Here is a 13540-nt window from a genome sequence, read left to right on the forward strand (position 1 = left end):
CTAAGTAGGGGGAAAACCTTCCTCTCCCCCTGACTCCACAACCCGGGGTTTGGGCAAGTGCTTTGGAGTTCCAAAGTACTCCAAACTTCCCCCAAAATACTACCCCACACTGCCTTAAAAGTACCTCAACCTCCCCTAAACCTAATACCCCAAACTCCCCTAAAAGTACCCCAAAATCCCCCACCCTCCCCTAAAACTGCTGATCTTTCAGATGCCTCTCTTAACCTCCTGCTTTTCTTCTGGAGCTAAACCCACTCCATCCAAACCCAGCCTCTTCCTGGCCTGTGCCTCAGCAGCGTCCCCATTTTGGGGTGAAATCCCCCTTTCCCCCCTTCCCCCTCCAATTTTGAGTCCTTAAATGGGTGGAAGGAGCTGCTTCATCTTCCTTTGCTCTCTCCTTGCAGGTCCGAGGCTGGGACCTTCCCCTGAAGCCTTCGGGTCATTTATTATTATTATTAATTATTAATAATCACAATTACTTAATTCCTCCTTAATTAATGAGATCTACCCCCCTCCAGCGCCCCGCCCTTTCCCACGTGCCGGGGCGCGCCGCCTCTCCATTGGTCGGACGCAACCACCGCCTCCCCTGTGCGTGTGTGCGGGGGGGGGGGAGAGGGGTGGAACCACACAGGCGGGGGGCGGGGGGGTGCACCCCGCACACGGAGCCGAGGTGGGACCCGCACAGCCCCGCGCACCGGAGCGTGCGGGAGCGATCCCCATCCGCTCCCTTGGGTTTCACCCCTGTCCCATTGGATGCGCTCGGTGTGTCCCGTGTGTTCCCCCCCATCTGTGGTGGTGTGGGCGCGGCCGGGGCGTGCGGCGGGGCCGGGATGTGGCGGGCGCTGAGGGGCGGCGGGTGAGTGACGGGTCCCGGCCCTTTCCCTTTCCTCTTCCCGTTCCTTTCCCTTTTCCCCCACACCCGCTCCCTGCACCCTTTCCATTCCCGTCGGGGCTCCGCTTTGCTGTGCGGGGCCGTTATTCCCTTTTGCTGCCCCAGCCCTCGCTGGCGCCTTTCCCACTGCCGAGCACAGCCCTTTCCTCCCCCTCCTGCCCCTTCTGCCCCTTTTCCCACGCTTTTTTTGGGGCGATATTGCTGATATCGGCAGTTCTGAGTCAGGAAACCCGCAGCCCAAGGTCCAGCCGCGCACCCGAGCGGGCAGCAGGGACCGGGTTGGCTTTTGCCCCCTGGACTTTACCAGGAGCTGGCAGCGCGCTGGGTGTGGGAGCAAACAGCGACTTTCACTTGGGAATTCCGCATCTTCCATAGCGAGGAGAGGGGATTCTGGCCGGTGGCGATGTCCAGGCTCTGTGCCTGGCTCGGGCATCGTGATCCGATGGGCGGATGGAGCACGGGAACCATAGCACGGGGCTGTGCCTGGGCATGCAGGGCTGGGTTGCACAAGGAGCCGAAACCACGCGTTGATGGGAGGCTGGGAAGGAGGGAACCAGCGGGATTCGGTGTCTCCTCTTCCTCCTGTCCCAGGCGGAGGTGGCGGCACCACTCGGCCATCACTGTGACCAACGAGCCCATCCTTGAGTTTAAGCCAGGGAGCCCCGAGCGAGCAGCGCTGCAGAAGGTACCAGCACACGGGATGGGGCCTGGAGGGGGTCTTAAAGGACCAAGCTCTTCCCTGTTCCTTTTCATAGAGCCATAGAGTGCTTTGGGTTGTAAGGGACCTTAAAGTTCATCCAGTTCCAACCCCTGCCACTGATGCGCGGATAGACTCCACAACTAGTTAAAGTTGTGAAGTAGGTATGCTTTTATTCAGCGCTGAGGTGCATGGGGATAGCTCCTGCAAAGCATGCACACCTCAGGGTTGTTCTCCCTTTACATTTATTCTCTTAAGGTATACATAGACATGAGGTTTCTCAATCCGCCTATACATATTTAGTATCTTTCCCCGCTTTGTATTATAATGAGCCAGAAAGTCCTTTGCACCTGCGCAGTGCCCCTTCTGATCATGGGCAGGGGTCTCAGGATGAAGTAAATGAGTCTTCCTCTTCTTAAACTTTACACCTTTTAATCTTCGGACATGGCCTTAGGGTTTAGTCGGTGCCCAGTCTGCTTCTCCTGCCGCTTATCAGTAGGACCAAACACCTGTGCTTTTGTCATAGTCTTAAGGCTTGGTCGCCCAGTCTGCCTCTCCCCGGCTTATCAGCAGGACCTTTCATCTGCTTTTGTCAGCAGAACTAGCATCTGCTTCTTCCCCTCCAGCAGTAATCAATGCCTTGGCAAGGTGGCAATGGCAGGTACTTAGGACAGACAATACTTTTGTTTAAGCAAAGGAATTCCTTTAACTCCCTTGTACTATTTCTCTGTATTACCCCCCTGTACATTGGTTACCCGTATATCACCATGGGCAGGGACCCCTTCCACTGGAGCAGCTGCTCCAAGCCCCTGTGTCCAACCTGGCCTTGAACACTGCCAGGGATGGGGCAGCCACAGCTTCTCTGGGCACCCTGTGCCAGCGCCTCAGCACCCTCACAGGGAACAGCTTCTGCCCCCTTCAGACACTGGAAGCTGCTCTGAGGTCTCCACGCAGCTTCTCTTCTCCAGGCTGAACAGCCCCAATGTTCTCAGCCTGTCTCCATACAGGAGCTGCTCCAGCACCTGAGCATCCACATGGCCTCCTCTGGCCTTGCTCCAACAGCTCCATGTCCTTATGTTGAGGGCACCAGCACTGCACACAGGGCTGCAAGTGGGGTCTCATGGGAGCAGAGCAGAGGTGCAGGATCCCCTCCTCTGAGCTGCTGCTGACACTGCTGGGGATGCAGCCCAGGATAGTTTGGGCACACGTGGATTTGTAACTCCCATCCCTGTCCCTCCAGCCCATGGACACCCAGGGCCCAAAGGAAGCTTGTCCCCAGGTTTTCCTTTGCTTTTGGGGCTGGTGAGGAGGATGGAGGGAGAGGCAGATCCATGTGTGCAGCTCCCCCCGTGGTGCTCTCCTCCACCAGGCACTTGCTGACCTGAAGGGCAAGACAGAAGCCATCCCATGTGTGATCGGGGGAGAAGAGGTGTGGACACCAACAGTGCGGTACCAGCTGTCGGTGAGTGTGTGGGAAAACTGCTTTACCAAGTGGGAATGGACAGAGGGACGCACCTGAGAGATGTACCCACAGGAGGGAGATCTGTTGGATTGGTAACTGTGGGCTCTTCTTCTCTTCTCAGCCATTTAACCATGCACACAAGGTGGCCAAGTTCTGCTATGCCAGCAAGGTGAGTGCCCTGGGTTGTGCCTAGGGATGGGTGGTCTCTCACTTGGGGTGATGATGGGTTCCTCCTTGCTGCCTTTCCCCTTCTCTCCTGCAGGAGCTCATTAACAAAGCCATTAACGCTGCCTTGGCAGCGAGGAAGGAATGGGACCTAAAACCTGTGCAGGACCGGGCGCAGATCTTCCTGAAGGCAGCTGACATGCTGAGTGGCCCGAGGCGAGCAGAAGTGCTGGCCAAAACCATGATCGGGCAGGTCAGGGGGATGTGGGATTATCCCGTAGATAACGGGTGCATGGGAGGGAGTGTGGGGAGCGGGAAGTCGGGAAGCAGGGCAGGGATTGCTGCCAATGCATTGCTCGGCAGTGGGAATGGCTGTCGTATTAGAAGCACCTCTGGGTGTGTTGTGGGGGGTACAGGGTGACTGTGGCCTCTGTGCTGACAAGGGAGGTGAAGCTGGGAGCTGAGCTTCATAGGAACAGGATCAGCTCATGGTGGGCTGCAGGTATCAGGGTTTACCCCTGCAGAAGGCCCTGGCTGCCCCAGGAGATGCACTAAAGGGCAGTGGGGGAGCACGAGTGATGTGATGTCCCCAGGCACAGCCATGGGTGGTGTTTGCCTCTGCTCAGTGTCAAGGAGATGAGGCAGGAGGGGGCTTGCAGGAGGCCACGTCTTCCAGAGGCAAGCACATGGTCTGTGTGAGCTGCACTGCGGCTCATGGCTGCTGCATTCCCCTTGCCTCCTCTCAGTGCCTTTGTCTGGCCCAACAGGGTAAGACAGTGATCCAGGCAGAGATCGATGCTGCCGCCGAGCTGATCGACTTCTTCCGATTCAATGCCAAGTACGCCCTGGAGCTGGAGAAGAGCCAGCCCATCAGCGTGGACATCAGCACCAACAGCATGGTCTACCGGGGGCTGGAGGTGAGGGGCTGGCCCCTGCTTCCGCAGCTCTCTGTTTGTACCCAGGCCACAGTGAGGGGGGCTCCTGGGGCTCATTGCTCCTTCTCCTCTCCCACCGCAGGGTTTCGTGGCAGCCGTCTCCCCCTTCAACTTCACAGCCATCGGTGGAAACCTGGCCGGGGCTCCAGCGCTGATGGTGAGTGTCGTGGTGGGGTCTGTGGAGGAAAAGGCTGGAGCAGGACCTGGTGCCTCCAAGCTGCAGCAAGGTCTGGGGTCTGCAAGGGGTGAATTCAGCCTCCCTGGTGCTGTTCAGTAGCACACAGTGGGGGTCCTGCTCCTCTTGGTCCCCTTGAACTCCATCAGCTCTGCTGCAATTAGGCTCAGATGTCTTTGATTGCAAGAAGTCATTCTAATGGCTGGGTCTTAGACCTGTCTGCTGATGGGCAGGTGCGATGCACTGGAAGAGGACAGACTGCTCAGGCCTGGGTTTTTGTTCTGAAGCACCTTGGCTTTCCACTCCTAGGCTGGGGTTTAGGTCGAGAGGAGGCCTCGTGCTGCGGGAGGGAAGGGAGATAAGCAATGCAGCAGGGTTTGTCTCCGTGCGTGCTGTTTGCTCAGTGAACAGGGTGCTGTTGTGGCATAGAAGTGTAATCCCTGTCATTGCTCAGGTTCCTCTTGGACGATGCTTTTCGGGTACAGTGGGAGTGTTGGGGCCAAGGTAGGTGGGAGCAGGTCATGGCCCTGTCATTTAACACTGAACTGGGAGACAGCTGATCCTGGCAGACATGAGGGATGGTCCAGAAAGATCTAGGTAACAACTAATGTGTCCCAGCACAACGCGCTCGCTGAGTATGGGGAGCAGCTGCCTTTGCAGGGTGAGTGGTGGGGAGAGACACCCATAACCGGATGAGTTTGGGCCAGGATGCATTCATTTACATGGGAAGAAATAAACCACAGAATTACCCCAAGCTCTTTACTAATTAGGCCCAGATTTCATCCTGGCACCAAAGGCAGCCCCGCCAGCAGCAGCGTCCTGTGTTGGAGGTAGAAGAGGCAGCCATGAGGGGGAACATCAAGCTTTTGATTTGGGGACATCCCATTTTAAAGCCATACTCAGGGCAATGCATTTGAAACTGTCATTTTTGCAGGAGAGGAGTGGGGAGGAGGAAGGGAGAGGGAAAAGCCACTGTGGGGCTGGGAAGTCTTGGGGAAGGGGGATGCATTCCTCCCACCCTGGGATTTGGGGCAGGTCCTTGGCTTTGGGACATGTGGTGATAAACTCATCCTAGAGCAGGTGAAACATGCTGGGGTGGGGCAAGCCCATGCTGCCAGGTCTGTTTTGGGACCCTGCAGTGCATCCACCTCTCCCTCCTTGAGGATAAGATGAATTCCCATCAGGATGAAATCCCCCTCTTTGGCCTGGGGCAGAAAGGACCAGGGCATCACTGGGTGCCTTGAGAAACTCAGTGGCAGTGGTACCTGGCATTAAATGTAGGAGAAAATGGTACTTAATAGGTGGATGTTAATTAAAGCCCCAGTGTTTTAGTCACCACAGTGCACTTCCCAGGGGATTAAACATTCCTCTTGCCTAAAGAGCTGGAGAGATCAACGCGGCTATTGCCATTGCAGCGTTGGCAGTGGGATTTCCTCAGCACTGGAGCAGTGCTGCTGGGAATGCAGTCACTGACCATGCCCTGAGTTCGATTTCCCTGCATGGGGATACTTCTGCAGTGTGGTTTGGTTTTCTCACTGTTCGGAGTGGAAGGATTAAAGGGGAAGGAAGGAGCTTTGCCTGCACCGTGGGTCCCTGTAGAGGAGGGGGTTGGACCTGGATGATGTTAAGGCCCTTTCCAACCCAGCCCAGTGAGTGATTCATTCTGTGGTTCTAAAGCAGGTGCCTGGGTGAGGCAGAGTCCAAACCCCCCCTCCTGCCCCCCAGGACAGTGACCCTGTGGCACAGTCACGTGCAGTGGGGCCAGGCAGTGTGACGATGACATGGGGAGGTCTCTGGGCACAGAGCCGAGGGCAGGAGGGTGGCGAGGAGCCAAAGGGGTGGGATCCTGCTGCAGCATCCTGGTGCTGGGCTCTGCAGCCACTTGTGCTGCTGCTTGTGCAGGATTGATCCAGGAGGGGGGTTTGTTTCACTGCTGGGGCTGGCACAGACGCAGTGAGTGGCAAACACACACGCACACAGTGAGTGACAGCGCTTGTGCCATCGCATTTCCCAACGCATAAACCAGGTCTGGGCTTTGCAGCTCCTCTTTGGGAGGCAAAACCCTGCGCCCCAGGCAAGAGAGGGTGTGAGGGTGGCACAGGGAGCATTGCTTGAAAAGGGAGGGCTTTTGTGCCTTCAGCCCAGCAAGGCAATCACAGACCCTGTCAAAACCAGTGCTGAGGGTGACCAGTAGATGTGAATCACCCAAAGGTGCCCGTTTCTGTGGTCCCATCCCCTGTGTGCTACAGGACTGATGCTCCCCAGGGTGTTTAAGCTCCACTCTACCTTGGTGAGGCCGCATCTGTAATATTGCATCCAGTTCTGGGCCCCTCAGTTCAAGAAGGACAGGGAATTGCTTGAGAGAGTCCAGCACAGAGCCACAAAGATGATGAAGGGAGTGGAACACCTCCCTTATGAGGAGAGGCTGAGGGAGCTGGGTCTCTTTAGCTTGGAGAAGAGGAGACTGAGGGGTGACCTCATCAGTGTTTACAAATATGTAAAGGGTGGGTGTCAGGGTGATGGAGCTAGGCTTTTTTCAGTGACATCCAGTGGTAGGACAAGGGGCAATGGGTGTAAACTGGAGCATAGGAGGTTCCATGTGAACATCAGGAAGAACTTCTTTACTGTAAGAGTGACAGAGACTGGAACAGGTTGCCCAGGGGGGCTGTGGAGTCTCCTACATTGGAGATATTCAAGGCCTGCCTGGACAAGTTCCTGTGTGATGTACTCTAGGTTACCCTGCTCTTGCAGGGGGGTTGGACTAGATGATCTTTTGAGGTCCCTTCCAACCCTTGGGATTCTGTGCACACCCATGTGTGGGCTGAAGCCTTTCCTCCCGTGCTCACTGCCTCCTCTCCCGCAGGGGAACGTGGTGCTGTGGAAGCCCAGTGACACTGCCCTGCTCTCCAGCTACGCTGTCTACAAGATCCTGCTGGAGGCTGGGCTCCCTCCCAACATCGTGCAGTTCGTGCCTGCGGATGGGCCCATGTTTGGGGACACCGTCACGAGCTCTGAGCACTTGTGTGGGCTCAACTTCACCGGCAGCGTTCCGTACGTGGGGAGGGGAGGGGAGAGGGTGAGGAGCCACCGGTGCTCATCTGCTGGTCCTTTGAGCATCACCTTCCACTGGAACAGCTGCTCCAAGCCCCTGTGTCCAACCTGGCCTTGAACACTGCCAGGGATGGGGCAGCCACAGCTTCTCTGGGCACCCTGTGCCAGCACCTCAGCACCCTCCCAGGGAAGAGCTTGTGCCTAAGGGCTCATCTCAGTCTCCCCTCGGGCAGGTTCAAGCCATTCCCCTTGGCCTGTCCCTACAGGCCCTTGTCCCAAGCCCCTCTCCAGCTTTCCTGCAGCCCCTTTAGGCACTGGAAGGAAAGGAGGGAGGGAGCTTCTGTTGCCAAACTCAAGGCACCAAACAGACAAACTTGCTGTGACGCTGCCCCACATCCCAGCCCTGCTGTGACTGACCACACCTCACTGCTGCTGAGCAGTGCCAGCTCCAGGGAGCTCTGTAGCCCCGTGCTCTTCCCGCTCGTTGTGCTGTGTTACTGACACTGAGGGGCCCTGGCAGCCTGCAACGGACTATTAAACCCGGGGACCCTGCTCCAGCGGTGCAGGACATGGTCTGATGAGCATCAGTGCTTTAGAGGTGGGAAGCTCATAAATTAGTGTTAGCGCCTGGGCTCCTGCTGGGAGGCTATTAGCATTTTTATTGTTTTCAGCAGAGGGGTTTGTCACAGTAAGGACCGGGAGGAAGGGGGGAAAGGCAAAGGGGACAAACATCACCTGGATGCTCACTCCTGTGGCACTGCAACAGCTTCTTTGACTGTGTGTGTAGTGCCTTTGGGTCCTTAGGGTCTCACTCTCAGCTGGCATCTCCTCTGCTTGCAGGGCATCCCTTCTAGGGATAGACATGGGGTTTCCTGGGGTCCCCTTCACCAGAGCACAGCACCCACTGCTGCCTTTTCCCTGTGCACTAACCAGCTCCTGCTTCTGATTCCAGAACGTTCAAGCGGCTCTGGAAGCAGGTGTCAGAAAACCTGGATCACTACCGCAACTTCCCACGTCTGGCTGGAGGTAACTGCCACTTCCCACACCGTTTTGGAGGGGTGGCCATGCAGGATGGGGGGGGTCAGCTTGTCCCCTGCTGAGGGAATAACCTGAAGTGATGGCCAGGATTCCTCTCCTTGGGAGCAGGGAGCAAATTGGATCCTCTGTGGCCTACAAGGGTGCTGGTGAGGGACTCTTCGCTAGGGACTGTAGTGATAGGACAAGGGGTGATGGGTTCAAACTTAAACAGTGGAGGTTTAGATTGGATCTAAGGAAGAAATTCTTTACCGTGAGGTTGCTGAGGTACTGGAATGGGTTGCCCAGGGAGGTTGTGAATGCTCCATCCCTGACAGTGTTCAAGGTCAGGCTGGACAGAGCCTTGGGTGCCATGGTTTAGTGTGAGGTGTCCCTGCCCATGGCAGTGGGGTTGGAACTGGATGATCTTAAGGTCCTTTCCATCCCAAACCATTCTATGATTCTAAGTTGGTTGTGTGGCTCTGATGGGCACGTGGAGGGGCTTATGGCACCGGCTCCCACTGTCACGGGGTGGTTTTTATGGTGGGGCCCTTGGGAGGCGGTGCCACTGTGGGATTACAGAGCTAAGATTGGGAACTCGGCTCAGTCCCTTTGCCATCAGGTTCGGAAGCCTCCTCAAGCACCAGGATCGTGCTCCCTGGAGGAGCTATGGGTCAGGCAGGGCGAGCTGCCCCAGTGACCTGGCTGTGGTTTGCTCTCTTCAGAGGCTGCGCATCCCTGACAGCTCCCAGCTCATCCCTTCCCCTCCCTTGTGCCCCACAGAGTGCGGTGGGAAGAACTTCCACCTGGTGCACAGCTCTGCCGACGTGGGCAGTGTGGTGAACGGGACCCTGCGCTCAGCCTTCGAGTACGGCGGCCAGAAGTGCTCCGCCTGCTCCCGCCTCTACGCCCCGGCCTCGCTGTGGCCCCAGATCAAAGCCAAGCTCCTGGAGGAGCACGGGAAGATCAAAGTGGGAGATGTGAGCGGAGCTGCTGGGGCTTTGCGGCTCAGCGGGGGGCTGATGGGATTAGAGACTGCGGTAACTGGCTACTAATTCCTATTGAACCCAGCTTTTCATCCACTGGCTCTCCTCGCTGCCACCCCCCCTTCATCTTCTTTATAGTGATTAGAAATTAACTTGTAGCCAGTGTCTGCAGGAAGGACCGTGCAGGTCGCTGAGTGCTGCAGACTAATTGAAATGGGGTAGCTTGTGCCCTGGACCAGAGGTGTGCTTGGGGCCGGAGGGAACGTTGCTTGGGGGATTTCAGCTCCTCTGAGTGCCATAGTGGGCTCTTCAGCTCAGCAGGCGCTGACTTCCCTCTTTCCTTGCTTCCCCACAGCCCACCCAGGACTTCGGGACGTTTTTCTCTGCAGTGATTGATGACAAGGTGAGCTCATGGCTCCTGTTCTGCTGGTGCAAGGAGCTGACACCACTGGCCTTTCACGAAGGTCTGGGTTAAATGTTTGTATTGCTTACAGCAAGGTATGAGCAGCAGTGATTAGAGCTGCTCTCAGCCCCCTTGTGCTCCCTCCTGGAGCACTGCGTGCCTTGGTCACCACCCTCTTGAGTGGGTTATTACACTGAGAAACCATCTCAGATGTAAGGATCAGAGCACCTGGGCCTGTATTTCCAGCTCCCACTCCTCCTCCTGAGCTGGGGAAGCATTGGGAGCAGCATAGCCCTGACAGGGGTTGCCCAAACCTCCTTTTACACCCCGAACCCACACTGCATTATTGCCTTTTCTCAGTCTTTTGCACGGATAAAGAAGTGGATTGAGCACGCTAAGAAGTCACCCAACCTCACCATCCTGGCCGGAGGCGGCTGCGACGACAGCGTCGGGTACTTCATCGAGCCCTGCATCGTGGAGAGCAAAGACCCACAGGATCCCATCATGAAAGAGGTGAGAGCAGCTTGTGGGGAGGTGGCAGCAAAGGTGTAAAAGGGGCTGCAGGTTCCACCCTGAGATACCAGCCAAGTGTGTGGAGATGAGCCAGCACCGTATGGTAACTGGTGTGGGGAGCATAGAACCATGGAATGGTTTGGGTTGAAAGGGACCTTAAAGCTCATCCAGCTCCAACCCCTGCCACAGGCAGGGATCCCTTCCCCTGGAGCAGCTGCTCCAAGCCCCTGTGTCCAACCTGGCCTTGAACACTGCCAGGGATGGGGCAGCCACAGCTTCTCTGGGCACCCTGTGCCAGCGCCTCAGCACCCTCACAGGGAACAGCTTCTGCCTAAGAGCTCATCTCAGTCTCCCCTCTCTTGGGCAGGTTCAAGCCATTCCCCTTGGCCTGTCCCTACAGGCCCTTGTCCCAAGCCCCTCTCCAGCTTTCCTGCAGCCCCTTTAGGCACTGGAGCTGCTCTCAGGTCTCCCCTTCAGGAGCCTTCTCTTGTCCAGGCTGCCCCAGCCCAGCTCTCTCAGCCTGGCTCCAGAGCAGAGCTGCTCCAGCCCTCGCAGCATCTCCATGGCCTCCTCTGGCCTCGGTCCAACAGCTCCAGGTCCCTCTTGTGCTGCTGCCCCAGAGCTGGATCAGGGCTGCAGGGGGGGGTCTCCCCAGAGCACAGCAGAGGGGCAGGATCCCCTCCCTGAGCTGCTGCTCACACTCTGGGAGCACATGGGGGGGGGGTTCTGGGCTCAAGCACTCACTGAAGCTGGATCATGGGGAGCTTCTCATTGACCAACACCCCCAGGTCCTCCTCACCATGGATGTTCCCCTTCTTCACGGCTGTAGCTGTTCAGTGCTGACTGGAGGCTGTCCCCGCTCACTGCCCTGTTATCTTCTTGCTGCACAGGAGATCTTTGGCCCCATCCTCACGGTTTACGTCTACCCGGAGGAGCGGTACAAGGAGGTCCTGGAGCTCATCGACACCAGCACACCCTACGGCCTCACGGGGGCGGTCTTCGCCCAGGAGAAGTAAGTGCCAGAACCCGCTCTGCCACCGCAGGGAGGATGCTTCTGCCCTTCTGGGGTGAGGTGTCTGTCTCACTGCTCTCGGCTGCACGATGGGGATGGATGAAAGCATTTCCTGCTGCTTTACCCCCTCCTCCCACTGAAGAGGCAGGGGGTTGTTTCTAAAACAACCATAAAAAGCCTAAAAATGCTTTTTCACTGAGAAACTGCCCCAGAGGTGATGTTTGGAGCACACAGAAGGATGCACCACACACCCCTCATGTAGGAGGAGGCCTCAGAGCAGGATAACCTCAACGAGGGACCATCCTTAAGTCACAGTTTCCTTCATTTATAGCAGTCAAACATAGAAACAAACTAGAAGAAAACAAACCTGGGATCATTTACATGAGCTCCTAGTGTGCACAACCTGCTTCAGTGTGTGTCAAACTGGTGTGAGGTGTCCCTGCCATGACAGGGGGGTTGGAAGTGGATGATCTCAAGGTCCTTTCCAACCCAGCCCATTCTATGATCCTGTGAGTGTATAAGCAATGTGCAGCCCTGAAATGCCATGCAAATGTGCTTTTTGCATGATGCTAATGGCTATAGAAGAGTAGAGGCCTCCACACCAGTTGTTATTGGGTTGACAGAGCTGTTTCTATCCCTCCTTAGGAGAATCATCGAGGAGGCCAGGAGCTTCCTGCGCAACGCAGCCGGCAATTTCTACATCAATGACAAGTCAACGGGCTCCGTCGTGGCTCAGCAGCCCTTCGGAGGCTCCCGCATCTCAGGTGAGACCTGAAACCCCTGTCCACAGACAGCACAGACTGTGTGGTGGCACATGGACCTGCATCCCCTTTAAGGTGGACCTGAAAGGTCCCCTTATCCTCCAGGTCATGGTCACCTGCACTGTGTTTCCTTCTGAAACAGGCACCAATGACAAACCTGGTGGCCCCCACTACATCCTGCGCTGGACGTCCCCTCAGGCCATCAAGGAGACACACGTGCCCCTGACGGACTGGCGCTATGCCTACATGCAGTGACACCTCCTGCTCCCCATCCCCACTGGTACTACTGATCCTCAACGCACAGAGTGGCCTTGAGCTACACCCTCGAAAGCACTTAGATCTACTGATCCCTAACCTGAGCTTAGGCTTTATTTTGAAAGGAGAATTCTATTATTAAACTGAAAACGCAGAAGAGAAAGTCCTTGTGGTCCATGTAAGAGTGATGTGTTAATGGATTCAGGGGTGCTGGAGGTGTGTGGTTGCATCCAAGTTTCCTTTTGTCATAGAATCCTAGACTGGGTTTGAGTTGGAAAGGACCTTAAGATCCAGTTCCAAGCCCCTGCCATGGGCAGGGACACCTTCCATTAGACCAGGATGCCCCAAGCCCCATCCAACCTGGCCTTCTGTTTAGTCTGTCCCGAGTGGTCCAGCATGGTTCCCTCTCTATGGGGCTGCAGTTAAAGCAGGAGCTGAGCATTAACAGGCTGGCACTGTCCTGCCAAAAGCTGTGTCATTCCCTGTGTCCTCAGGGAGCTGCACCAGCAGAAGTCATTGGAAGCTGAGGGCTGCCTGAGCCAGCCTTGCTGGGAGTTCTGGGCAGCTGGGCTTGCTTTAAACCACAATCAGTGTGGTGGGAGCCCTGAGCTCTGTTTTCTCCCTGTCCCTGAGCAAGGGCAAAGCTCAGACACCCCCAAACGTTCTTGATGTAGGGAGGGAACTTGGCAGGAGAGGGCAGCTGTGAGTGCAGTGCTGCTTTGGGTGACTTTAAGTAAGTGCCTTATTCCTCTGCTCTGAAGGCAGCAGATGGGGTTCCCTGCACATTACCTTGCAAACGGTCTCGGTGTGCACAGACATTGGGCAGATGGAGCAGCAGCATCCTGCTTGGTCCCCTTGTTTCATCACTGGTGATGAGGTCAGGCTGCCTCCCATGGGTTTTGGCTGCTTGTCCTGCTCCAATCCTTGCATGTTCACTGCATGTTGTTAAGGCTTTAAGAGAAGGTGTTTCAGGACCAGGACCATTTCTGCACAAGCTGCAGCATCCCTCAAATCCTGGAAGGAATTGAAACAGAGGGAATTTCACTTAATTAGCAGGAGGGGCTGGGACAACAAGTGGGGAGCTGCAATAATCAGAGCAAGATGCATCTCCCAGCCCCTTGTGCTCTGTCCAGGGCTTTGCTTTGGCCTGTGGAGCTCCTTCTGACACGGGCACATCACTGAGGCTCTGCAAGCTGCCCCGGTGTGAAGTCAAATCAGT

General features: G+C 56.3%; 1 protein-coding gene across 2 annotated transcripts; it reads left to right on the forward strand.

Annotated features, from left to right (window-relative positions):
• The first annotated feature begins 733 nt into the window (after positions 1–733).
• On the forward strand, positions 734–12478 carry ALDH4A1 (aldehyde dehydrogenase 4 family member A1). 2 transcript variants are annotated; one of them, XM_034068526.1, is made up of 15 exons: positions 734–856; positions 1484–1577; positions 2959–3051; positions 3173–3220; positions 3314–3469; positions 3984–4133; positions 4234–4308; positions 7190–7377; positions 8330–8403; positions 9175–9371; positions 9733–9780; positions 10141–10293; positions 11184–11305; positions 11951–12069; positions 12209–12478. In XM_034068526.1, exons 1-15 carry the CDS (start codon positions 831–833, stop codon positions 12319–12321), a joined length of 1656 nt encoding a protein of 551 aa, XP_033924417.1. In that variant the 5' UTR covers positions 734–830; the 3' UTR covers positions 12322–12478. The 2 variants fall into 2 exon arrangements, with proteins under 2 accessions (XP_033924417.1, XP_033924416.1); XM_034068525.1 differs by lacking the exon at positions 734–856 and having other exon boundaries at positions 1160–1577.
• Positions 12479–13540: the final 1062 nt, after the last annotated feature.

Source organism: Melopsittacus undulatus, chromosome 12, assembly GCF_012275295.1.
Source record: "Melopsittacus undulatus isolate bMelUnd1 chromosome 12, bMelUnd1.mat.Z, whole genome shotgun sequence".
Lineage (NCBI taxonomy): Eukaryota > Metazoa > Chordata > Aves > Psittaciformes > Psittaculidae > Melopsittacus > Melopsittacus undulatus.